Source organism: Monodelphis domestica, chromosome 6 (assembly GCF_027887165.1).
Source record: "Monodelphis domestica isolate mMonDom1 chromosome 6, mMonDom1.pri, whole genome shotgun sequence".
Classification (NCBI taxonomy): Eukaryota; Metazoa; Chordata; class Mammalia; order Didelphimorphia; family Didelphidae; genus Monodelphis; species Monodelphis domestica.
In genome coordinates, this window is record NC_077232.1 from 250,721,431 (window position 1) to 250,748,668 (window position 27,238).

Sequence of the window (27,238 nt, forward strand, 5' to 3'; positions counted from 1 at the left end):
CCCAAAGCTAGCAATTTAAGAAATATAGAAATTGTATAAAACCCACTGACCAGTTTCTGTGGTACTGATGCATAGTTTGGGTAACCGAGCACATCTTTTATGAAGTTATCATCACAGTTTTTGCCAATCCATATGTAAATAATCTAAAATAAAAAATAAATTAAAACCCTCAATCAAAAGAAAACTCATCACAATTTCCTATAGATTAGCAGACATAAAGGATCTCAATTCAGGCACCTTAACTAAAAAAGAAGCAATGTGTAAACCATGAAGCTATCAGTTGCATGATGAACAAGAATTTAGAAATAGCTTTTTTTAGATTTTAAAAATAGCTAGCATTTATACAGCATTTCTTAAAGTTTGCAGAGTACTTTACATGGGTTATCTCATTTGACTCTCACATCAACCCTATGAAGTGGGTGCTATTATTATACTCTTTTTATAGATGACAGAACTGAAAGATGGGAAGAAGTTAAGCAATTTGCCCAGGATCACCTGGCTAGTATATATATCTCAGGTAAGATTTTAACTCAGATCATCCTGACTTACTAATAGGCTTTATCAACTGTGACACCTAGCCATTGCCTCTATAAAAGAAAATAAGCACAAGGATTTCTGAAAATACTAAATAACCAAAAAAAAATTTTTTTAAATATTAAAACCCTTACTTTCTTTCTTAGAATCAATACTGTGTATTGGTTCTAAGGCAGAAGAGTGGTAAGGGCTAGGCAATGGGGGTCAAGTGACTTGCCCAGGGTCACACAGCTAGGAAGTGTCTTGAGGCTAGATTTGAACCCAGGACCTCCCATCTCTGGGCCTGGCTCTCAATCCACTGAATCACCCAGCTGATCCCCCAAATAACAACCAATGATCAAATGAAAAAGGATAAGATTATCAGAGTTTATGTAAATGAAAAGAACACTCAACTAGGTGGTACACAAAAAGAATCTGAAAATCTGGGCTCTGGCATTTATTCTTTGTATGACCTGAGCAAATCACTTATAACTTCTCTGTGCCTCAGTTTCCTTATTTATAAAATGAAATGGTTGGACATGACAATTTCTAAGAACTTTTCTAGCTTCAATCTCTATCCCATGATTTGATTTCCTTCTAAAAAAAAAAAACAAGTTTTTATGAATGTATTTTGTCTATCACTTTAGCTTTCCCTAGTGTCTGCCCTCCCCCCAAATTATCCTATAACAAATCCTAATTTTCAAAGAAAATAAAGAAAAACATGTATAACTCATTGAAAATATTGAAGAAGTCTAAAAAGACATTCAATGTGGTGCCTTGTGGTCCTCCTCTCTCAGCAAAGGAAGGAAGGTTGGGAGGGCTTTCTCTTTTTGGAACAACATTCACTTGTGATTTGGGGGTGGGTGGAGTGCTGTTCTTTCCTCACTCATCTGTTGTTTCTGTCACTCTGCATCAGTTTATGTAGCTCTTTCCAGGCTTCTCTGTATTCCTCACACCCAGTAAAATTTATTCCATTACAATGACATATGGAATGAAGACACTCTTTTGTGGCTTTGTTTTTGATACAGCAGCACCACCTACAGGTTTTTCACAGATCAGCACTATCAATAAAAAATGTTTTGTTAACATGCCCAAATAGGCTTCTGCTTAAAAAAAAAAAAAAGTTCTCACAACCATCACATGCCACAAAAGATACTAATCTCATGGGTGATACTTAAGAAAAGCTCATTTATTTGGATGCTTTCCTTCTATTGGGTAAGCTCAAACAAAAGTATCTTATAATGACTTCAAAAGAAATCAGCTGACTTTTGTTTGGAATTTGGAGGGATTGTTTTCATTTCTTCTTGTGAGAAGTGAAATGTGGTTAGGACCTTCTCTCATCCAAAGTGACCAACACCAATAATGGAAATAAAGCAACAAATTCTAGTTTAATTACTAATAGCTAATATTTCTGTGTTATGAAGACCAAGTTAAACAATCATCATCAGGGAAAATGTTTGCTGCTTAGTCACATTTATAAGGTTATCTTATATGGAAATCACTGAAACTACACAAAATATGCTTTCAAACAGAAGCATATAGGATAATAAAATTTAAAAAGTTTGGCAAATGAAAAACAAAATTTTCAAATGAGGCATCTAGAATTAATTGTGAAGATAATTTTTAAAAGATTATTCAGGCCTATTCAAGAAAGAGAAAATGCTCCATAATAATGATCTTTTAGTCAAAAAAATTTGGTTAATCCCAAGTGAAAGTCAACAGTCAAAACTGGGGACTTACTGAACCAGCATCCATAAGGAAGGCGCCCTCTCTTGTCAGTTTCTCTGCAGATAATTTTTGAAGAGGTGGCTGAGGCACTATTCTGTCATTAACATGTATTGCACCCTTTAAAGAAAACAGTCAGAACAAATAAATGTATGCTAGTATCACCAAAACTAATAGCCACTGACATTGTTGATATAGTAAAAAAAATTTTTTTAAACTAAAATGATTTAACAAAGTCTATATTTTTAATATGTATATTTTCCCATCTGTCTCGTTATCTTTTGGGGCTCTTCCTTTTCAGCTAGATTTCTCCAGTAACATGAGATACTTGAAAATAAAAGTTTTTCAAATGGAAACCATATCCTGGATCATTGTGGGGTAACAAAAATAGTCTTGAGTATATGGCAAATTCTACAATTAACAGTGAACTTAGTTCTATGTTTTGATCTTACAATCAGTTTCAATGAATTTCAAACAAGAGTGCTTAAGGAACCTCCTTTTTAGGGCATGGTAATATAATCTTTATAATCATAACCAGAAAAAAAACTGTAAACAGAGGACAGATGGCAACTGACAACATTCTTAGCTATAGAAGATGATAAACTTAATTTGAAACCAAATAGAATTTCTATATGCATCAAAAGAATCCATACCTCATCAGTCAGTTTGTCTATTCTGTACAGGTTGGGATGAATAATTTTCATCAGATGAACAAGTGGCTGCCACTTCATCTGACACATGGCAAATACCCGATCATCCAGCCGGGTGCTAGTACCAGTTCTAAAAGCTTTCTATGAGGAAAAAAAATTAAGGTAAATTAAAAAGTCTTCTAAACAACTACAGATTGTCCTTCACAGTCAGACATTTACAGACTAGACCTGACAGTTACAGGCAATCACATATCTGTGGTCCTTTAAATGGGCTCCCTTACTCTCTTCTGCTCCACAAGACTCCTAAAATGCTCACATATCTGACACCCCAAATTAAAGAAATATGGTCCCATTGTCCTACTGAGCTTGTCTGAACTTCCAGAAATGAAACTACAACTCATTCTGGTCTAATAACGCGAGATGAGGTACCTGCTTGAGAAGGGCCAAAACATAGAGAGGAAATAGCTTGAGGGAGGTGGGAGCAATGAGCGCAGACTGCTGTGAAGTGGAGGAGATGGTGCCGTAGGCAGAGATGGAGTCCACCACAGCATTCACTAGGGCATCCCTTGCATCCGATAAACTTGATGAAATGGATCGATCCACAGCTGTAGAGGCAAATTAGGGACTCCATGAGTCACAACAGAAGTACCAGGGCAGGAGGGGCTGGAAAGGTTGGAGCAGCAGGAAGTAGGAGAAATTCATAGTGTAATAAGAGGGAATGAATGAGAACAGACAGTAAAGATCTTAAGTATAGACAAGAGCAGCTAGGTGGCTCAGATAGCCAGGCCTGGAGATAGGAGATTCTGGGTTCAAATTTGGCCTCAGACACTTCCTAGCTGTTCAACCCTGGGCAAGTAACTTGACCGCCATTGCCTAGCCCTTGCTGCTCATCTGTACTCAAATTGTTCCTAGGACAGAAATAAGAATTAAACAAAACAAAACAAAAAAAAAACCACGACAAAAACGATTCTCAAGTTCCCAGGATGGATTCTCTGGAGCACTTCTCCTGTGAATTGTTCTCAATTCTAAAACACTTAATGACTTTGTTAGGGACAGAAAGCAGTACTTCCCAGGAAGTGCTGGGGGGTAATTTCCCATCTGCAAATGGAAGCTACATGAATATGCTTTATTCTATCAATGATGGCAGACACAGCACACTTTTCACACAGATTACCATCTCCCCGATTCTCACCTATAGGTACACAGACATTATTCATACTGTGCAGATAAGGAACTGAGGCTCAGAAAGGCTTGGGTTCAGCTACCTGGTCATCTCATTATTGTGGGTCTTAACTTCCCCAAAGCAGTCACAACTCCTAGGATCTGTGTTAGGTATTCTTCTCATTTAATCATAGTCTTAGTGTCTCATAAGCAGATGATACAGCATAGCCCAACAGCCATAACACATCTTTCCAGTGATAGCTGGATTGTATATAATTTTAATCTCCATAAGAATGTATAAAAATAAAACCACAGGATCATCTGATCATAACAACTAGATCTGAAAGGGATGTGAGAAAAGTATGGAGACCAACCCCTTTGTTACACATATGAGGAAACTGAGATCAGACAACATAACTGTCTTGTCTAGCATCCCAGAGGAAGACTGTGGCAGAGCTGAGAACTTAACACACGTCCTCGAACTCTTAATCCTTGACTCAGTCCTTTGCACTACGGCTGCCTCCTAAAAAATGACTGCATATTAATTAAATGATTATAGTACCACCATGAGAACACTGGGCTTCTGTGGCAATGGGCAATGCAGACTTAGTGAATGCAGTAAGCAATTTCCTAATTGTGAAGTCAGCCAGAGAGAAGTAGTCCATCTGTTCATGATTATTAGCCTATTGTTGCAAAATCACCTTTTTCTTATGGTTCCTGAAGGGGAAATCCAGGTAGAGGAAACAGGAAAGATTTGAGTTGAGTAATGAGAAATTACCAAAGTGGTCTGGAGGTCTTTGGAATTGAAAACAGAATTTAGATTTAGGGAAGAGAAATTTGGAAGTACTTGAGGAGTTAATGAGAAAGATCAAGTTTGAGGGATGATTACTTGAAGTTAGAGAAGGTTCTGAAGAGACAGCTCAGAAGAGACAGTTAAGAGCTAAAAGAGAAGGATCTAATATGGCAAAGGTCCTGAGGAAGTAAGAGTAGGAAGAATAGGTGACAGACATGAGAAGCAGCAAAAAGAGAAGAGCTTGGCCTGAAGGAGGAGTAGAAATAGTAAGAGATGGAAAAAGCAGCTAGTTGGTAGTATGATGCTTTAAGATAAGGTAACAGTGGCTAAAAAAATTGGGGGGGTGGGGGGGGCGAAGAGTTAAGCTATTAATGTTGGAAGGGAAAGGAGGATGGGTGGGTTGTCAAGGTATTAAGAAGGATGGGCTAGAGTCTTAAGCTTTCTGGAACCTGGAAGATGGGGGGGGGGGGGGGTTGTGGGGAACGATAATGCAAGGGTATGTTTAAATTCAGTTCACAATTTACTTAAGTCTGCTGATCCCATGTGACTCAGTTTATCCCACCAAAACTAAAAAGGAGTAGGGCTCTTGTTCTTGTCTTTGTTCTAAGTCTGGAGCCTACCCCACACAGTCAGGGGACATCTGGGACAAGGAATAGGAACAGAATTTCCTCAATGGCAGCTCTAATTAATTGAGGTTATAATTAAAGTTGGAGCTAGCAATTTCTAGCAATTTCATGTCCTCTTCCATTCTTCTTTCCAGGCTAAATATTCCAGTACCCTAAACCAATTTTCATGATATGGGAAGAAGGCTCATCATCATCATCATCCTGGGTACCCTCTTTTGGACACCCTCAAGCTTATGAATGTACTTCTTAAAAACATGGTGTTCATCTTTTTGTGGTAGCAAAGAATTAGAAACTGAGGGGGGATCAATGGGGGAATGGCTGAACAAGTTGTGATAAATGATTGTCATGGAATACTACTGAGCTATATGAGAAATGATGAGCAGGATGATTTCATAAACATTTGGAAAGGACATGAACTGATGTGAAGTGAAGTGAGCAGAACCTCTAGAAGAACATGGTACACAGTGACAGCAATATTTTTTGACAATTGTGAATGACTTATTCTCAGCAATACAGTGATCCAAATAATCCCAGAAACTCATAATGAAAAATGCTCTGTCCATGGAGAAAGAACTGATGGAGTCTGAATGCAGATTGAAACACATTATATTTATTTTCTGTGTTTTTTTCTTCCCATTTAAGATCTATTCTACAAAATGACCAATATGGAAAAAAATTTTTTTATATTACACATGCAAAATCTATATCAGATTGCTTACTGTCTGAGGGAATGAGGAAGGGAAAGAATTTGGAACTCAAAACTTAAAAAAAGTTAAAAAATTGTTTTTACATGTAATTGGGGGAAAATAAAATATTTTTTAAAAACATGGCATGAAGAATTGAACACAGTATTAGAGATGAGAGTGGGATTAATGCTGAGCCATAGAGCTTCCAGGTCATGAAATACTCCAGATTTTCAGATTTTGTTTACCCCATTTTATACTTGCAACCTCAGGTTTTCATTTGGAGCACACACTTTGTTCTGAAACAGCAACTGTAACAGACAAGACACATAATACTAGGTGTTCTAAAATGGGAAAATGAGCCACTGTACCCTTAACTTGAAATCAGATGTAACAGAATTAGGATTTTTCTCTGAAATAGCAAATCATAATTTCCCCAGTTGTAATTAACATAGGTTAATCTTTCTCTGATGCTATAGGAAAGTAGAAATGCTCACTGAGATATTTAAAAACTTTTATTGGATGAAATACTCCAGAAGACAGGATGGGATTTTATCAGTTTCTCAAAGAATTTTCAAACTAAAGAATTAGTCATGAATACAGGTATCCCTTCTATACTGCAACTTTCCCCATAGCAGTTTTGCTATAGTGCAGGTAGTCCTAAAAAAATTAAATGCAATTTTGGAGAGTTTTGTGGAAGCCACAGATAATATGTGAAGGTCATCAGATGACAGAGAAAAAATTTAGAAGCTATATAGTTTATGGCCAACTACTTAATCCAAATTTCACAATAAAGTACTATAAGACATCATATAAAAGAAGAAATTCATACTTTTTCTCTGGTCCGATGACAGGACCAAAAATTTTTAATTCCAGATCACAGGAGCACTATACCCCTCATCCCTGTGATATGGAAAGAATACCTGCATATGGAAAAGAACTAAATAAGAGTGCAGGAGGAAACAGAAAACGCAAAGACAGATAAAAATAGGAGATTTGATATAAAAAGTATGCAAAATTATAGTTTATTGGGCAGAAAATATGTCTTACAACTGTTGCTTCATTCTTGTACTTACCCATGTTTGCTAGAAGGCAGACAGCTGCTTGCACATCTACTCCTGCATAAACATCTGCCAGTGAACTCACTACTGGCAAACAAAGTGTGTGTACTCGAATCCTCCGCTCACCTAAACAAAATTATGAACAAGTATATGTTAGAATAAAAAAACATTAATTTTAGAGTTGTTCAAGAAAGGTTCACAATGAACAGGTTTGAAAGAAAAACAAATACTATCAAACTTTGCAAAACAAACTCTAATAGTCACATGTTTTTTCACTGTTTCAGTAATGTATGTAAGGCACCTCAATGCAAGGGATGGGTATGAAGCTCCGAATCAATAAAGATTAGGTCTGTATACTGATCCCAAAGCCAGGCAGGTCAAAAACAGAGAAAGAAAACTATAGACCAATCTCCTTAATGAATATAGATGCAAAAACCTTAAATAGGATACTAGCAAAAAGACTCCAGCAAGCCATCACAAGGGTTATCCACTATGACCAGGCAGGATTCATACCAGGAATGCAAGGATGGTTCAATATTAGGAAAACCATCCACATAATTGACCATATTAACAAGCAAACTGACAAAAATCACATGATTATCTCAATAGATGCAGAAAAAGCCTTTGATAAAATACAACACCCATTCCTATTGAAAACACTAGAAAGTATAGGAATAGAAGGGCCTTTCCTAAAAATAATAAACAGTATATATCTAAAACCATCAGGAAACATCATCTGCAATGGGGATAAACTAGAAGCCTTTCCAATAAGATCAGGAGTAAAACAAGGATGCCCATTATCACCTCTTTTATTTAATATTGTACTAGAAACACTAGCAGCAGCAATTAGAGAAGAAAAAGAAATTGAAGGTATTAAAATTGGCAATGAGGAGACCAAGCTGTCACTCTTTGCGGATGACATGATGGTCTACTTAAAGAATCCTAGAGATTCAACCAAAAAGCTAATTGAAATAATCAACAACTTTAGCAAAGTTGCAGGATACAAAATAAACCCGCATAAGTCATCACCATTTCTATATATCTCTAACCCATTTCAGCAGCAAGAATTAGAAAGAGAAATCCCATTCAAAATCACCTTAGACAATATAAAATACTTAGGAATCTATCTGCCGAGACAAACACAGGAACTATATGAACACAACTACAAAACACTTTCCACACAGCTAAAACTAGATCTAAACAATTGGAAAAACATTGATTGCTCATGGGTGGGATGAGCTAACAGAATAAAAATGACAATCTTACCCAAATTAATTTACTTATTTAGTGCCATACCCATTGAACTACAAGAAAAACTTCTTTACGGAATTAGAAAAAACCATAACTAAGATCATTTGGAAGAACAAAAGATCAAGGATATCCAGGGAAATCATGAAAAAAAATGCAAAGGAAGGAGGACTTGCAGTCCCAGATCTCAAACTACACTATAAAACAGTGGTTATCAAAACAATTTGGTACTGGCTAAGAGACAGAAAGGAGGATCAGTGGAATAGACTTGGCGTAAATGATCTCAGCAAGACAGTTTATGACAAACCCAAAGATCTCAGCTTTTGGGACAAAAATCCATTATTTGATAAAAATTGCTGGGAAAATTGGAAGACAGTGTGGGAGAGATTAGGTTTGGATCAACACCTCACACCCTCCACCAAGATAAACTCAGAATGGGTGAATGACTTGAACATAAAGAAGGAAACTATAAGTAAATTAGGCAAACAGAGAATAGTATACCTGTCAGACCTTTGGGAAGGGAAAGATTTTAAAACCAAGCAAGACTTAGAAAGAGTCACAAAATGTAAAATAAATAATTTTGACTACATCAAATTAAAAAGTTTTTGTACAAACAAAACCAATATAACTAAAACCAGAAGGGTAGCAACAAATTGGGAAACAATTTTCATAAAAACCTCTGACCAAGGTCTAATTACTCAAATTTACAAAGAGTCAAGCCATTCTCCAATTGACAAATGGGCAAGGGACATGAACAGGCAGTTCTCAGCCAAAGAAATCAAAACTATTAATAAGCACATGAAAAAGTGCTCTACATCTCTTATAATCAGAGAGATGCAAATCAAAACAACTCTGAGGTATCACCTCACACCTAGCAGATTGGCTAACATGACAGCTATGCAAAGTAATGAATGCTGGAGGGGATGTGGCAAAGTGGGGACACTAATTCATTGCTGGTGGAGTTGTGAACTGATCCAACTGTTCTGGAGGGCAATTTGGAACTATGTCCAAAGGGTGATAAAAGACTGTCTACCCTTTGACCCAGCCATAGCACTGCTGGATCTGTACCCCAAAGAGATAATGGACAAAAAGACTTGTACAAAAATATTCATAACTGCATTCTTTGTGGTGGCCAAAAATTGGAAAATGAGGGGATGCCCATCAATTGGGGAATGGCTGAGCAAATTGTGGTATATGTTGGTGATGGAATACTATTGTGCTAAAAGGAATAATGAACTGGAGGAATTCCAGGGAGACTGGAACAACCTCCAGGAAGTGATGCAGAGTGAGAGGAGCAGAACCAGGAGAACATTGTACACAGAGACTGATACACTGTGGTATAATCTAACGTAATGGAAGTCTCCATTAATGGCACTGTAATGTCCCTGAACAATCTGCAGGGATCTAAAAAACACCATCCACAAGCAGAGGATAAACTGTGGGAGTGGAAACACCAAGGAAAAGCAACTGCCTGACTATAGCGGTGGAGGGAACATGACAGAGGAGAGACTCTAAAGGAAACCCTAATGCAAATACCAACAACATGGAAATGGGTTTGAATCAAGAACACATGTGATACCCAGTGGAACTGCGGGTGGGCTATGGGAGATGGGGGGGGGGGGGGGGGGGATGGAAGAAAAGAAAATGATCTTTGTTTCCAATGAATAATGTTTGGAAATGACCAAATAAAAAAAAAAAAGATTAGGTCTGTACTCAGTCATTACTTATACTACTGAAAGGCTTGTAAAAAAAGAAAGGAAATGGAATTTCCCAAGTAGTTAAATTAAATTCAATTAATAAGAGTTGACATCATTACTTAACACTAAATTCCTCTCTCTCCCAGACATGGTCTAAAAAGCTTAAAAGTTCTATTTACATTTACCTTTGCTTGAGGTATACAATAGTGCAGTCTGAAAACACACCAGGGAAGTATCTGTTAAATTTTCTTCAATTGACATCTGCACTGCAAATCCAGCATCAGGATTGATGTTGGCCAGGGAAAGCAAATCAGTAGATCGAACAAAAAAATTTCCATGAAAAGTGTGTATTGAGAGACCTGAGAAGCAGAAATTTGGATTTAAGTCAAAGTGACATTAGACCTTTAAATTTATTTGAAAGATGGAGTTGTGTGTGGGGTGGGAAGGGAGTGGGAAAGGGATCTCAAAGATTAAAATATGTCATTTTAAGCTTTACTCAAGACAAGAGACTATACATTTAGTCCATTTACATGCATAGTCTTAATGGTGTTATATGTCATGTGACCGGGGTTAACTATGTATGTTCCAAACAAAGCAACTGCCCATTCATTTTATATTTGAAATGTGGCATTAGATTGTATCCTTCCAAACTCCCATAAGACCAAGGAAGTAAAATATAAACAGGGGACAATTAAACACAGCATTCTTAACACAGTTTCATTTAAGGGCTCCCTTATTCCTTGCCTCTCATCCCACATTATGTGTTGTGGTTGAATTTCTTCCTTTAATAAAGCAGTCTATTACTTTTAAAGTTTTTAACAAGTATTTGACATTGTACATAGTTGTAATGTCCAATTTGGAATTTCCCTGGTTAGAATGACACATGACTTTTTATTTGCTGGGTAACAACATTCATAAAGTAAGCCATTTCAATGAAAATGTGAAGAAGCAGCAATTCAAGCTCAATTTTTTTTTTACCTTTTGTACACCTTATTCTCATTACGGCTTCAAATCCAATTTTCCTTGTGAGATACCGTTTTAGGTCTTTTTGCAATTTTTCTGCTTGTGAGGGATTGTGGGTATGATGAAAAGATGGATAATAATAGATGCAACCTGCAGAATACTTGGACATGCAAGCTTGGAAAAGAAAAAAGTAAACATTTATAGATGCAGAACCAAAACTTCCTTTATTGTCCATAACTTGATAGTACATGCTAGTTCAGCATTTAAAATATTTTTCAAGTTAAATGGCTAGTACAGATTGAATTGAAGAGGACATGTGGGTAAAATCAAATTGAAATCAAATATGTATAATCTAAACACATAAAGTCTCAATGAAACAGGTTAATATCAAATGTGCCACTGAATACAATATAAAGGTAACCAAGCATGAACCTTCTAGCTGCACAGCAATCTTTCTGTTCTTCTCTAACTTGTTCTATAGTGAGCTATTTTGTTGAGCTGAAAATGAAAAGAGACCTACTAGTTTCTAGAGCATGTACCCATGCTTTAACAGAGAACCTTTTAAAACTTGTCCAAGTGGATGGCTATCACCCCTTTCATGATTCACACAGACAAATAATACTGCAGTAGAATGTAAACTACCCAAAGGCAGGAACCTGTTTCATTTTTGTCTCCATATTACCAGTCAGGCACAAGATGATTACAAAATCTTGGGCAACAAAGTGAAAACCATAGAGGCCCAGACAGTGTTTTCGCCATTATTACTCATTGGCAAAGAAGATAGTCAGGGACTGGAGCACACCTATCAAAAGTCGGTGTGGTCAATTGAGAAAAATTGGCTACTCTCAGCAATGCAATGAGGTGGGACAATCCTGAAGAACTTATGATGGGGAAGGCTATCCACCTCCAGAGAGAGGTTGGAGTTGGATGGGTGCAAATCAAAGCAGACTATCTTTCACATCAGTGATATTATTTGGAGATTTTGGTTTTGTATGAGACGTGTTATAAGTAATTAGAGATTTATGTTCCTCATTACAGTGGGCTCTTGCAACAATGACCAATGTGGAAGTGTGCTCAACATGATAACACATGTATGTCCCAGATCAAATTAGCATCTCTAAGTGGGGGGGAGGGAAGGAGGGAGAGAGGGAGACTAGATCTTATAATTTTGGAAAATGTTGAAAATTATTATTACATGTAATTGGGAAAACAAATCTTTTAATTAAAAACATAGCTGGTAAGAATGTAATTTGTGGCAGCTGGACGACTCAGACAAAGCTCCATGTCTGAGGTAGGGAGGACCTGGGTTCAAATCTGACCTCAGATACACCCTGTCTGACTTTGGACAAGTCATTGACTTCAGTTGACTAGCCCTTATTGCTTTTCTGCCTTAGAGAGAGTAAGGGTTAAAAAAAAAAAGGTGGGGTTGGGGTGGGAGAGAAGGGAGGCAGCTAAGTGGATTCAACTAAGCTTGGTAACAACAATGAAGGAATAGTGATTAAGACACCTAGAAGTTCACTGGAGACAAAATTCATGAAAGTAACCACGAGTAAAACCTGGCTTCAGAGAAACTACTTCAAAGAGGTAAATTTGAGTTCTTAAGTATCAGAGAGACTTGGTGGAATGAACTCAAGTAAATATGGTTCTGGATATCTCTGACATAATGAAAAGAAACAGGAAAGGTAAAGGAGAAGAGGTGGGAAAACAGAGTGGCACTCTAAGAGTATTCACATAAGAAAATTCAGAAACAAGTTAGGGAGGAGGGCATAATGGAGAAATCTGGGTGCCAATTAATGGGGGACAAAGAGAAGTGATTTTGTCACTGGAAACACCACACTACAGACCACCAGGGCAGTCCAGGAAACGGATTGTAAGCCTGGCATGGAGGCATAGTAATGAGGGGAGGCCATTATCCAGACATTTGCTGTAAGCTCTCTCTGCTAGAGAGAAGCAGAGCAGCTTACTTCCCAAACTGCCCCAATTAGAATTTCTTGCTCCCCCGGCAAAGTAAATAACGCTGGTTTATTTTTAGAGGTTAGAGGGTGAGGAGGATCATGGCATACTCTTGGGTGCAGAACATGACCCACGTTATCGGCCTTGGTCCTTGTGCTGGTTAAGTTTGCTGAATTGGTTTTTCCCCTTCCTTTTAAAACATCTTGTGATAAGAGATATCTGGGGATGTGGGACTATACTAGGAAATGTATTGACACACAAATAAAAATTTTTTTCAATATAAGAAAAAAACAAGCCTGCTGTTCACAGATTGACTTTGGCAAAAACCTGGCCATGCCAGACCAGCCTCGTGCTTCCTCCTTTTGAAGTAGGTCCATTAGACAAGGAGCTTCAGGGAATCCTGTCACTTTCATTTGCCTACACTTTCACAAAGCTCAGTCTCTCATGCCATTCTGAGGATCAGGATGAAGAAAAGCGGGGCATGTGATAACAAGTTAGATGGATTTGGGACCGACTCAAAGTCTGCATTGAGGGGTAGTCATTAATGGCTCAATATCGGCTTGGAAGGGCTCCAACAGTGTGCCCCAGGGATCCGTGTTTGGTCCCATGCAGTTTTAACATTTGAATCAATGACCTAGATAAAGACAGAGCCAACATGCTCATCAAATCTGCAGATGATAGCACAAAGCTGGTATATAAATAAGACACTAGATGACAGGGTCCAAAAAGGTCCTGGTAGGCTGGCTAGCAAACTGCACCAAAGCTAATAGACAAAATTACTGACAAGATCAGAGTGGCATGGTTAGACAGTAGTTTGTGTGAAAAAGATCAATGGGTTTTTATGGTCTGCAAACTTGACACATGTCAGGATAGCTGAAAAAGCCAAGAGAAACGTAGCCTGCATAAGAGGCAGAGCTGCCAGGGATTTAGGAGTGCCTCCTAGCCATTTGCTCTAGGTACCAGAGTTTGGGAAAAATATCAGCTCATAAAGCTTCTAGAGGAGTGAATGGCCTTGAGTCAGTATCGAAAGAGGACTAGTGAAAGGAACATGGCAAGTTTAGAAAGAAGACAATTGGGGGAGGCACACCATCACTGGCTTCAAGTATCTGAAAATCTCTTTGAGGAAGAGGGATTAGAACTATTCCATTTGTCCACTGTGGGCAAACCCAGGAGTAATGGGTAGAAACTGACCTTGCTAAGAGGCAAATTTAGGGTTGGTTTTAGGAAAAAACATCCAAATAATCTGAGTTTTTTCCAAATGGAATAGGTTGCTGGTAGTGAATAAAGTGTAGATTAAGATTCAAGACACTTAAAATGGACTCCAGCCGTGAACATTTAACAGCTGTGTGACCTTAGGAAAGTCACTTAACATCTATTACTTTAGTTTTCTCATTTGTAAAATGGGGATAACAGAACTAACCTCACAATGTTGTTGTGAGATCCAATGAGTTAACATGAAGTGCTTTGCAAACTATAAAATACATATGTAAATAAAATAATTTCTTTACTATATATTGCATGCCTTCTAGCAGAAGGATAAGTGTTTACTGAGGATGTTGTAGAGGGGTCCTTTCCTTAACTGGACAAAATGTCTGGGAGGTCTCCTTTGAACTCCAAAATTTCGAAAAGAATTCACTCTTCTCTCCTATGCCATATTTAAAATCCCCTTTTAATTATGCTATCTTATTTTTTCCCTTGCTCTACTCTTAGAGGGAGATACTGTCTTTCTTGTCAAGGTCAACCTTTACACATCTTATCCTAGCAAAACCTCTTTGATGCTTTCAACAGCCTTGACCACTAAATTAGCTGGCCTTTTCCTGGTCCTTATTTTGTGTCATTTTTTTGTGCTTTATGATGGTGTTGATCGAACCCTCATCCTATTGGCAACCATGTCTATCTGTAGTTAGCTTGTTCGATACTTACTCCCAGTTCTCCTAATAGCCAGACCTTTCTTCCTCAGTCTTCCTTGCTGGATGAAAACCTTCCCTATCCACTAAGTGTACATGTCACCCAAGGCCTCCTCATTAGCACCTCATCATCCCATCTTCATAGATAATTACTGAATCTATATCTTAAGTTCTAGTCTTTCACCAACTGCTGACCAGATGTTTCAAATTCCATTCTGAGGGTTTGCAATCTGGCAGTTACCCTTGACTTAATTTTCTCTTACTCAAAGTCCAATGGCACATCTTGTTACGAGCACTTCTAGAACATCTTTCATAACCACTCCCTTCTCCCCACCAAACCAAATGGAATAATCAATTAGGAGGCAACCCAAACAGTTAGGGCAATGATTGGCTTCCCTGGTTCCTGTGCCCCATAACCTCAAGGTACCCTTTCACCAAACAGATATTTCTAAAACACAGATTGCTCTACTGTGGTCCTCTATTCACAGATTTTGACTACATAAAATTCTCCAACCTGTCACTTAAAACCATCTACTTTATGTCTCTCACTTCTTCCTCCTATGTTACTCTCTCTCCTCTAGGTTCTTTGTGACACTATACTCTTTCTCTCTGTTCTTTCCACCACCTGTCTGAACATTTCCTTCAGTCTCTTCTGCTGGTTCTTCATCTGGACCATATGTCCATTAATGGCAGGTGCCCCCCCCTCCCCCAGCTCTGTTCTGGATTCTCTTCTGTCCCTGCAAAATTTCATCACTTCCCATAATTTCAAGATTCATCACTATGCAAGCAATTCTCAGATATATTCGTTCAGCTAGGGTCTCTCTCTTGGCCTTGTTCTTACTGCCTAATGGACATTTCAAAATGGGTACCTTGTAGACTTCACGAACTTGGTACTTCCAAAACTGAAGTCATCATCCCCCCTCCCCACCATCTTCCCCTCCTAGGCTCCCAATTCCTGTGGAAGGCAACACCTTTCCACAGACACAGAGGCTACCTATGTGCCATCTCAACACAAGATTCTCCCATCCATGCTCAAACAGTTGTCAATCCTCTTTGTTTCTTCCTTTGCATCATTTCTTTTTTATGTTGCCTCTTCCCTTCTGATCCTGCCACCATCTTAACCTCATACCCCAGGACTATCCTAACAGTCTTTTGCGGGCTGGCTTCCCTCAAGTCTCTCTCTAGCCTAGTCATCCTCCAGCTGTCAAACTGAGCTCTCTTAATGACCCATACTTTCAATCATGCCAATCCTCTGATTTGATCATCTCCAGTGGCTCCCTATTGCACTTAACTCTAGGATCAAATCTAGTCCCCTCTTTGTCTTTTTAAAGTTGTGATCTAGCCCCTTCCTACTTTTTCATCTTTCTCTCAAGAGCTCTTCCCTTCCATCAAAGTATCGGTCAGGAGTCACCTTCCTATAAGAAGTCAGTTACCACTTTATTCCTCCGGAAATTACTTTGCATTTACTTTGTGCTTATGCACAATGAGATCAAAGGACTGTTTTTCTTTTGTCTTAGTATCACAAGCACCCTAGAACATAATGCCTTGCACGTAATAGGCATTGTAGTACACAACAGGTTTGTTGACCTTAATTTTGTCACATACAGTAAATGCTTCCTTTGTGCCCATGTCCAACTCTTCCCAAATGTAGGACTTAAAAAAAAAAAAGAGCTCCAATAGCTTGATTTTTTTAAAATTAAAATTGGCACAAGTAAACAGGTAGAACTGAAGAATTATCTTACCTAGAGAAGCCAGATCAGAATACTGTGAACTTAAAAGGAATAGATCCACTGCTGTCTGTTGTCCTGAACAGTCTAATGCCAGTTTCTTATAAAAATCAGTTGCAGGTCCAAGATGTTGCACCACCTTTAGAAAAACATTAAAAAAAATTAAAGATATTTTTATGCACACAGGAGAAGTAGTATGGGCATATAGATGCCTTTATCTTGAGGCACTGATTATTAATATCTTTAAATATAAATAAGTTAGGAGATACTGGCCCCAACATGCTATAACCTCAAACTGGTCAAAATACAGGCTATCTAACTCCTTACTACAGTTGGAACCCTAAAATGATTTCTCTTTGAAAGGATACAAATACAGCTACACTCTGAAGAAGTTATATCAAGACCTCATTCAGATTTTCTGGATGTCAGATCTGAGACTTTTTGGTCTGACCAATAAACAGACTAATTTAATTGGTTTCTCAGCCCAGAGTAGGAAGAGTGTAGTTGAGAAAATTAAAACAAATAATTTGTTTGACTAGCACAATAGCAAAGATCTGCACTAGTTTAATAACTGTTGGGAATTTTTAGCGGGCTAGAAGGTATCTATCTTTGCATGCCAATGGATACTGAACTGGATATGAAGGCTTCTTGCTATTCTTACAAGTTTAGAAAACCCTTTCTCCTGCTTCTTCTTGACAAAAAATTATCCCCTTTAAAAATCAACTTTGTCTTTGTGGGGATACAGCATTACTGTTTAAGTGACCACTCTTACTTTCCTGTTGGCATGTTTTGATTGACTATTAAGAGGACACCATGAGCACTCTGCTTAGTAAAAAAGCACATGCATTTGGCCTAATACAGGAGTAAAACACCTGCTACAGTCTAACCATCTTCTCCATAAAATCCTTCCCAATCCTCCTGCTAGTCCCCTTTCCTAAATTACCCCCCCCCCAACTCTCCCAGGACCCCCACAGAGGCTGTCTCTCCAGAGTAAATGTGAGCTCTAAGAAAGTAGGGGCAGTTGAGGCCTACTGAAGTACATGGCATGCAACAGGCATTTATTAATGAAAAGAAATGCTGGCCAATGCGGTGCTTTGTTCTTTTTTTAATTAATGAGTACTAAGTTTATAGCAAAAAGCAAAGACTGGACCTTTCTTTTCATTTCAATAACTGTGTCACTGCCCAACATTCATGAAGTTAGAATATGTAAAATTTCCTTAAATGAACCAAAAAATAACTTCCTAATGTTTGAGGAATAACTAATAGTTCAAGCATGTAAAAAAATGGCTGGAGTCCTAAAATTAAAGGCTAGGGAATGGAAAGTACTCTCTTGAATGTGATATAAAAGTAAAATAAAAAATACCTTTGTACTTGATCTCTGATTAGGATCTTCTCTGGACTGCAGGAGCCCTGCACCCAAGGAAGGTAACTGTGTCTGGAATACAGACACACGGCCACCTGTTGGAGACATTAATTTAAAGGCAGCCTGAAGTGCAGGACCAAGAGCACTATGGGTTTCTCTTGTATAGGTGAACATATTTGGTAAAGCATTCAATAAGTCTTTTATCAGCTGGAAAACAAAGATTACAAAGAGTTACCAAGAAGAAAAGGAAATGACTTATCTAAAGCATTCTGGAGTATAACTCTCTCACTTTTTTTAGGTTCAAGGTTATATATAATTGAAATATCAAGTCTTTCTAAAACTTACTATAGTTAATGAGGAAATGTGGCTACTTTCAATATAATATTTCTAGAAAATCTATCCAAAACAATACATTTAAGTGCAAAATTTTAGACAAAAACTAAGCCCTAAGGTTTAACTTTTTCATGACTTAAATCACAATATTATAATTTTTAAAAAATCCCCTACTTACCTCCTTGCTTTCATGTAGATTTACAAGTAAACTATCAGGTGTAGGTAAGAAGATATCTGTGGGTAACAGAAATATTGTGTGATGATCAGCTATGAAGGACTAAACTGCTCTCAACAAAGCAAGGTCCCAAGATAACCCCCAGGGACTCTTGATAAAATGCCATCCAAGAAGGAACTGTTGGAGTCTGATGGCAAATCAGAGCATGTCATCTTCCACTTTATTTCCTTCATGAGTTTTTCATGGCATATGTGATACATATCTTCTGTCCCAGCAGTTAGAACAGGGAATATGTACTGCATGAAAGCACTGGTATAACCTATATCAGACTCTACCAATTTGGGGAGGGAGAGAGAGTAAGGGAGAGAATCTGAATTGCAAATGTCAGAAAACAACTATCAAAAATTGTTTTATAGCTATATGTAATTGAAAAAAAATTTTTTTAAGGAGAGAAGATATTTGTTCTAATAAACAAATGAAAGCAAAAAGGATTATAATATAGGAAGGAGCTTAAATTATGTTACATATAAGAAGGATGCATTTATGCCTACAACCTGACTTAATTAAATGTAACAACTAATTATAACTGTAGTACAACAGAATAAAAAAACAATTTACAGTGTTCTCCTATTATATAGCAGGGTGTGTGTGCCAAGTAAACTTATCTCTGGAATATGTCCCCACATTTACTCTCATATGCAATTTGAAATTATAAGCACAGTTTAGTTATATACCAGTCCAAGACTGTCCTAATGTATCTTATTAAGTATTTACCATCTATGTCTGAGACAATCAACATCTGAGGCTGTGATAATCCTTCTTGTAAGTTATAGAAATGAACTGTGCTGTCAAAAGTTATGAACCCAATTCTTGTTCTTGAATCTCCAGGCAGCCTAAAGACAAAGAAAACAACTTTCAATACCATGTACTTTTTAAATGACAAAAGAGCAACTAAATGGTAAATTTGGGGTTGAGCAAACCCTTTCTTTTATTAAAAGGCCTGAAGAAAACCAAATTGATCCATATAAAGCATCATGGACAGTTCACGTGGGAGAACACTGAAATCTAAAGTGTACAAGAAATGATAAATTATTCCTTTAAAAAAATTAGGCATATCTGGAATTTACACTTCAATAAAGAAGATATTCATGTCAGCACCCAAATATTAAGTTAAAGAAGGACTAATGGATGAACCAAACACTGCTTGCTGATTTAAAAGGGGGGAGTTGTGGGAAAACTTTATTGTATTGTTTGAGGTGTTGCAAGGGTGAGAAACCAGACCTGTTGCTTAGAGACCAGAATTCTTTAATGCTTAATTTAGGATTAGATTGTGCTGACTATATAGAATCCTAGTCAGATCTGAAAGTTAATGCAAGGAGTTTACTCCTGCTATACATCTCAAGAAACCTTCACTTCTTATTTGGAAACTGCTTCTGTGATAGCCACTTGTGGGAAAGGAGAAGACAACCACTCTTTTTTTGATTCTCCTCTCTGTTAGATGAGTTAATAAACTTCTTTCTATAGCACTTCAGTTCTGGGTTTTGTTCTCTGTCACATCAATTAATAGTGTCCAAAGTAGAACTCATCAATAATGTTAAAAGCTCTCTTTTATCAGAGACAACTACCTTTTAGATATTTTATTGAGGAGATGGGCTTAATTAGATGGTTGTTGAAGTTCCTTTCAACTCTCAAATTCTACAGACGTATTTACTTTCTTTTCCTGGTAAATATGCCCAAACATCAGCATATTTGAAGCTGATCTATAACAAATTACGTTTATATGGTACAAAGAACTGTTTCCATCATACAGTTAAATAGATATAATGGTGTAAATTACAATTAGAACCAAAGAGAAAGGCAGTTGCTACTGGTACATAAAGTGATGTAAAATGAAAGCTAACTTAAAAATATTCTCCAGTAATATTCCTAAAACTCTGAACAGGGCTTGATTATATAATATCCTTACTTGTCCAGATTTTCCAAGAGAGACTGGCAGACAATGGTCAAATACCCAGCTTCCACTGCATTATGAGAGACATCCAAAACAAACAAGTACACTGCAGGCTGAGGAGGACGAAGCTAGAATAGAAATAATGCAATTTATTTTGTAGCCATAATTCATTCTTTTATATTATTCTAAGATTGCAAAACAAAAGCTACTGAAATTACTGCATTAGCTACTCTGTAAAAAGTTTACTTACAGATTACCAAAAGAACAAACAAAGCAATAAAGTTCTTTTTTCTTTTGTTTCCCTTAAATTTAGTTGCTATGGGCTATGTGGGAAAGGCATTGTTTAGGGAGTCACAATGAAATAGAATTGGCCAAGACTCCCCTACTTAAGAAATGCTGTGCCAAGGGGGCAACTGGGTGGCTCAGTGGATTGAGAGCCAAGCCTAGAGACAGGAGGTCCTATGTTCAAATGTGGCCTCAGACACTTCCTAGCTGTGTGACCCTGGGCAAGTCACTTGACCCCCATTGCCTAGCCCTTACCACTCTTCTGCCTTGGAACAGATATACAGTATTAATTCCAAGAAGGAAGATAAGGGTTTTAATTTAAAAAAAAAAAAAAGGTGTGCCAAGAGGTGAGGAGACAGGACTGGGAGGCATCAATTCCTGTTTGTGGTGAGGGCTACTACTAAGTGTTTCTTTGGCTATGTTCTGTAGCCCAATTCGGGCATCAAACCCCCAGCTGAGACTTTCAGATAAGGAACACTACAACTAACTTTCTTTCATTTTCAATTAGAGTAGGATTCATTGAGTATCAGATTCAGAACTCATAATAGTTGAAAAATAAATTATAAGAGATTGAGAACAGGATGTCATAAAGAAAGCAGAGCTTGGAGAGGGAGATAGGAAACTGAGTAAGATGGCGTGCCTCACTGGAGGAAAGAAGAACCAAAGAAAAACAGTGTAGGCTGCTGTATGCAACATCTCTAAATTTCCCCCACTATAATTCACCAAGTTTTCTTCTCTAGTACATGAGGAAGGACCTTGCAATTTTAAGTGGGGCTACTGACAAAAATAGATATGAAAGACAATGGAGAGTCAGGGAAAGGAAATGGCCCAGACTGTTAAGCTACCGGGCACACATGGGATGTTACCCTGCGACCAGATAGACGGGCAAAGGCTGGAGATAGCAAAGACGCTGAAGTGAAAAGTCTGGTGGATTCCAATAAGTAAGAGAAAGAAGACTGCCTAGATGAGCAGAAGCCACCCAAAGGATTTGAATGTGAAGGAGAAAGAACTGAACCATACTGAAACCAGTAACAACGAAGCTGGGTATTTGGTGAACCAGTTCAACAAATCTTAAATGGAGTAGCTTGAGACAGACAGGAAGTTTATCTGAGATGGTGATAGCACACCTAAGCTAATATGATGGCCAGACAACCAGAAGGCAACAAAAGTGATGACGTTAGTGATTGTTATTATTAGAGAATGCTATTGTGGAAAGAAGTTCGGATTTTGAAATCAAGGAAGTTCAATCTCAACTCTGTTACAATGTAATAAAAATGAGGATAACATGTCTATACCTCACTGTAATTGAAAGATTATGTAAAAAACACTGCAAACTTTAGCATTTACACAATGAAGACAATTATTAAAGTTTACTGATTGAAAAATGTTTTATTTTAAAATGTCTTTTCAAAAAATTCATGTTTTCACTGTCCAACTTTCAAATTTAAATAAAACAAAAGGAAACACATAAATGAACACTAAGCCTCCCCCCAACCTTATTCTGTTAAATCTTCAAAACACTAGTGAAGAGTCACAGAATTGAGAACTAAAAACTAGCACTGCAACCACATGACCAGATAATTATAACAAAACACTGGATAGTTACCATGTAGTCTGAAGAAGCAATGAATTCCACGGTTGAATTCTGAACCTCGGGCCGTTTGTGAGGCTCTCCATAGGAACGGGTAAGGGGATTATACATAAATTCCTCAGGAACTAGACAATAATTGGGAATCCAATGCAAATCATCACTGACAGATAAAACATATGGTTTTTATACCTACAACTAAACAGTTATGCCACAGAAAATTTAAGAACTACCACTTTTAATTTTGATATATTTTTTCTCAAGAATTCCAAGGAGGTTAATAATCACTGAATCATAAAAATACTTTCCTTTAAAAAAATAACCCCAGTGCAAAAATATGAAGTTCGTTTCTGAAACCAAGAACAGGTCTAGAACGTTGCTTCCGAAACTAGCAGCATCCTACCCACCAGACAACACAGGTGCTATGAGCGAGACATAAAGAGACACACTTGAAACAAGGAGAGTAAGGGTCTCTATGAAATATCCTAGGGACTAATGACATATAATCTGACTTCTCTAAAACTCTCTAGGTACAAGCTGTCCCCTGCCATATGTAAATGTAACTTAAGACAGAGGACTATACTTGGATATCCTTCTCTGCTTGCTTTATGAATCTCTTTACACACAGGGATGTGATCTGAATCTCAGTATCAATTATTCCACTTGGATGGGGCAAAACAAGGATGTTCTTAATATAGACATTTCTTTCATAGAATCGTGGGCAGAAAACACTTTATGGCACATTGTTAGAAAACACTTAAAATCTATAACATTAAAAAGCCCAAACAAACATTAAGTTCTGCCCCCAAATAGGAAACTTACCATCATTAACTCTATAGCACAGGTTGCATTTCCATCTCCTCTGATCAATGAAGGACACAAATGGGTTGATGTAGGTCCTGCAAGACCGGCATCTCACAATGGTGCTTGATGTTATCACTGGTAATTGCTGGGAAATAAAACGAAAAAGTTGTAGCACACATTATTTGAGGGAAATGTTAAATACCTGTTATGGTTCTGCTCAGTACAAAGGTAAGAACTCATCATTGCTTATGTGTATGGATTGAAATGGCATCATTCCAGTAATATCTTCAGGGCTTTGAAGCAGAATAAGCAGCTATTCAGCTGCCTCTCCTCTTTACAAACAAGGAGGCAATATCCCTAAAATACAAGTAGTAGAGATGAGCTGACAAGTGGCATGATGGGCTAAGGGAATGCATAAGTCAGGGTCTATCTGCTGTGCCCCAGAAGTAATCTGGATGTACATATATAGAATTCAATGGAAAGGTACCATTGTGTCTTATTGGGTGGACTATGCCTAGAGAGGTAGCTCTGTGGGTTTCATTGCATATGAGAGAGAGAGAGAGAGATATGAGCATCTTTGCTTATGTTCTTGGTTCACTTAAGGCTTAGCGTATATACTTAGGCCGCGAAGTAAATGAGAAACACAAGATCTCAGAGTTGGCAGGACTTCAGACAACATGGAGTGCAATCTGTAATGGAACTAGAATCCCTCCTATAAACCTGGCTGACCCATGTGGCCATCCCATAGACTGCCTCAAGACCTCTTCTAACAAGATGCCCATTGTCATCTGCAGCAGATCATTCTGTCTGGGGGAAGTTTCACCTAGCCATAGGCCTATAACATTTCTCTTTGCAACTTTTACTAATAACTGATGATTCTTCCTTTTGGGGTCTAGGAGAGGCCTTATGCTTCTTCCACATGTGACAATAGCCCTTTAAAAAGAGTCACCATATATAACCAAGTCTTTTCCCCCTTGGCCTAGATGTTCCCACTTTCTTTAACTATCCTTAGAAAGTACATTTGAATTGGTCACTCTTCAGTGTCACATCTTCAATGAGCTTTCTTTTAAAAAAGATGGCTTACATTTTCTTATGCCTTGAATTGACTTAACAAGACCCAACTGACCAACTAGCCCCAAATGAAAGAAGAGAACTATTAAGAATTGTGCCTTGAAGGGGACAGTTAGGTTGCTCGGTAGATTGAGAATCAGACCCAGAAAAGAGAAGTCCTGCATCCAAATCTGGCCTCAGACACTTCCCAGCTCTGTGACCCTGGGTAAGTCACTTAACCCCCATTGCCTAGACCTTATTACTCTTCTGCCTTGGAACTAATACACAGTATTGATTCTAAGACTGAAGGTAAAAGAATCGTGCCTTGAATAAACTCAACATGCCCTACCTATTCCTTTAAGGCTCATCTGTTTATTTGAAAGAGAAATGGATTTTCTTAGGGAGTAACAGTGAAGAGCAGTAGTAAAGGCATAGGAAAAATGTAGTGGGCATGTGCAACTGAGGTCCAAAATGAATTTCTATAAGTCTATTGATATCTAAAAAATACTGGCAAACCTAACAGGCACAATAACTTTAAGAAAAAGAAGTTGAACAAAGTCAAAATAAACAGAGTAAGTCATGTTAAACATTTAGTTATGATATTCCGCCTAAAGAAAAGTTTTCCTTAATTTTTAGCTCTAGTTAACAGTCTCACTGAGTCTTCTGTTCCACCCCCCCTCCCCTTACTATTAAAGAGTTGATCTGTTTGATATGATTGATAGTCATGGGACATTTAAAAAAATTTTTTATTTAGTCAATTTAGAATATTATTCCTTGGTTACAAGAATCATATTATTCCTCCCCCCTTCAGTTATGGGACATTTTTAATGGTTTATTCCTACATAATCAAACAAGGCGTGTAATATTCATGTGACTATATATTTCAAATCCATCCTCAGACACCAGCTATGTGATCCTGTGTGAGACTTACTCTCAGTTTACTCATCTGTAAAATGAGAATAATCACAGCACCTAAATCCCAGGGTTGTTGTGAAGATCAAATGAGATAATTGTAAAGTGACTTGGACACATAATTTATCTTTCTTTCCTGCCAACTCCTGCAGAATTCTGAATCTATTTTATGCACTTCCATACCTTGCTTATGTTAAATTCTATGCCCCACCCCCACCCCTACCTAGGTTCTTAAGTTTCCTTGGGGCAGGGACTATGAATCCTCTGAATCAACTTGAGGGGTCAGTGTTGCTTAATGGAAAGAGCTTTGGATTTGGAGGACAGAGTAAATGGATTAATGTTCCAGAACCATGTTATTTATTAAAGTTGATACCTGAGACAAAGCTGTGTTAATGCCATGGTTTTCTCACCTCTCTCTTAAAACAAACAAACAAACCAACCAACCCCAAAAACCACCATAGTATCTTTAGTATGACTTCTAGACAGAAGAATATCAAGAGTTAGACAGTGGAGGTTAAATGACTTGCCCAGCTAGGAAGTATAGAGGCCAGATCTGAACCTTGCTCATCTCTTAAGATAGGGTTGTTCATGATACTGATGAGTAAACTGACCTCCCTATGTCAGAGGGTGGTGAATGAAGAGCAAAAATGTGTAGTGCTTGGTAAATCATAGATCATAGGGTCACAGGTCTAGAACAGGAAGGAACTTCAGCTGCCATCTTGTTAATTATCTCATTGTTATGGATCAGAAAACTGCAGCCATGGGAGGCTAAATGACTTGCTAAGACCACACAAATCCTTGAATTCCAGACCACTACTGTTTCCACTAATCTACATGGCTTCTTTAAAGCTCTCTATAAATATAAGCCACTACTAATCAGAAGCTAGCAAACTATAGGTATTCAATACACATATATTAAAAGGACAAAGTGTTTTCCAATTTAATTTAGAGACATACTTCCATCCTTAGCCCCTCTCCCAAGTTCTAGACCCTCAAATTCCACTTGTTAAATCTACCTTTCTCCATTCCCACTTCCAATTCATCCTTCTTGGTTTAATTACTAGTTAATTAATGTACACAGAGATTCTGTGTACAGTCTTGGCCATATCACTGCTTTAAAACTCCTTAGTTAAGGTTTTCCAAAATTGGACACTGCTCACCTTTCTTCACTATCTTAGATTGGTCAGCCCCACCTACGGGGAGAGCCCATCTCACTTGCCATGCTCCTTTTCCACTCCCATGCTTTTATGCTTCTAGGTCTTTTATCAAGCAAATGGCATCACCTCTCATTTGAATACCCAATCTAATAAATTCTTACTATAGGGAAGGGTCCACAAACTACAGTCTATTTCTGGATGGCCCTCTTTAGAAATATAAAAACCATTCTTAGTCTGTGGCCCATGAGCTGCAAGTTTGCTTTAAAGTCTTATTCAAAAGCCATTTCCTCTAATCTTCCTTGTTCCTTCTGGTTATAATAATATTCCCCATTCTGGGTGTTATCTAGCAAGTTATTTGGAAATTCTTTTATGCATGGACCCACATGATTTTGTATAATAGTTACTGCACATCATATCCCACAATCAGACTATAGCTCTATAAGAATAGGAATTAAAACGGAATATCCTTGAGGTCTCTGCATATTTTGCCTGCACACAGTAGATATTTAGTAAATGTTTGCTGAAGTGAATTCTGATGAACTAGAGTAGTTTGCTCTTATATGTTAGAGACAACAAAAATAAAGAAAAATATTCAAACTATACATAAGCATGCATTTTTTCCTACATCAAGAACAGAATGTAAAAAGGACACTTTACCGTGAGATCTCTGAAGGGGTGCAACAATAACCCTAAAGGAAGCTTAGCTTTATTCAATAAAGCTTGAGTCTGTGGAATATTTGTCAGAGTACACCGAAATGAACTGAAAAACAAAGGAAAAGAATATCATGTTTAACCTATCAGGCTCAAATATGCCAAAGCAGATGGAGATTAATTTGTAAACAATCACAGCAGTTAAGAACATTTCTACAGATTACAGAGAAACCATTGTATGTCTTGATCACTTCAAAAACAC

The 27,238-nt window shown here is 37.7% G+C and overlaps 1 protein-coding gene across 6 annotated transcripts in view; it reads right to left on the reverse strand.

Moving 5' to 3' along the window:
• Positions 1-27,238, reverse strand: part of SEC24B (SEC24 homolog B, COPII coat complex component) — a 92,808-nt gene that overhangs the window by 4,480 nt on the left and 61,090 nt on the right. For all 6 annotated transcript variants that reach the window (XM_056803095.1, XM_056803094.1, XM_056803093.1 and 3 more), the window contains 15 exons: positions 26,983-27,085; positions 23,225-23,351; positions 22,421-22,530; positions 20,545-20,657; positions 19,353-19,471; positions 18,582-18,637; positions 18,071-18,277; positions 16,723-16,846; positions 11,136-11,294; positions 10,343-10,516; positions 7,228-7,338; positions 3,318-3,493; positions 2,892-3,029; positions 2,254-2,358; positions 51-143 (listed from right to left, as the gene is read on the reverse strand). In XM_056803095.1, the coding sequence (XP_056659073.1) occupies positions 51-143; positions 2,254-2,358; positions 2,892-3,029; positions 3,318-3,493; positions 7,228-7,338; positions 10,343-10,516; positions 11,136-11,294; positions 16,723-16,846; positions 18,071-18,277; positions 18,582-18,637; positions 19,353-19,471; positions 20,545-20,657; positions 22,421-22,530; positions 23,225-23,351; positions 26,983-27,085 (1,915 nt within the window). The remainder of the gene's footprint in view (positions 1-50; positions 144-2,253; positions 2,359-2,891; positions 3,030-3,317; positions 3,494-7,227; positions 7,339-10,342; positions 10,517-11,135; positions 11,295-16,722; positions 16,847-18,070; positions 18,278-18,581; positions 18,638-19,352; positions 19,472-20,544; positions 20,658-22,420; positions 22,531-23,224; positions 23,352-26,982; positions 27,086-27,238) is intronic.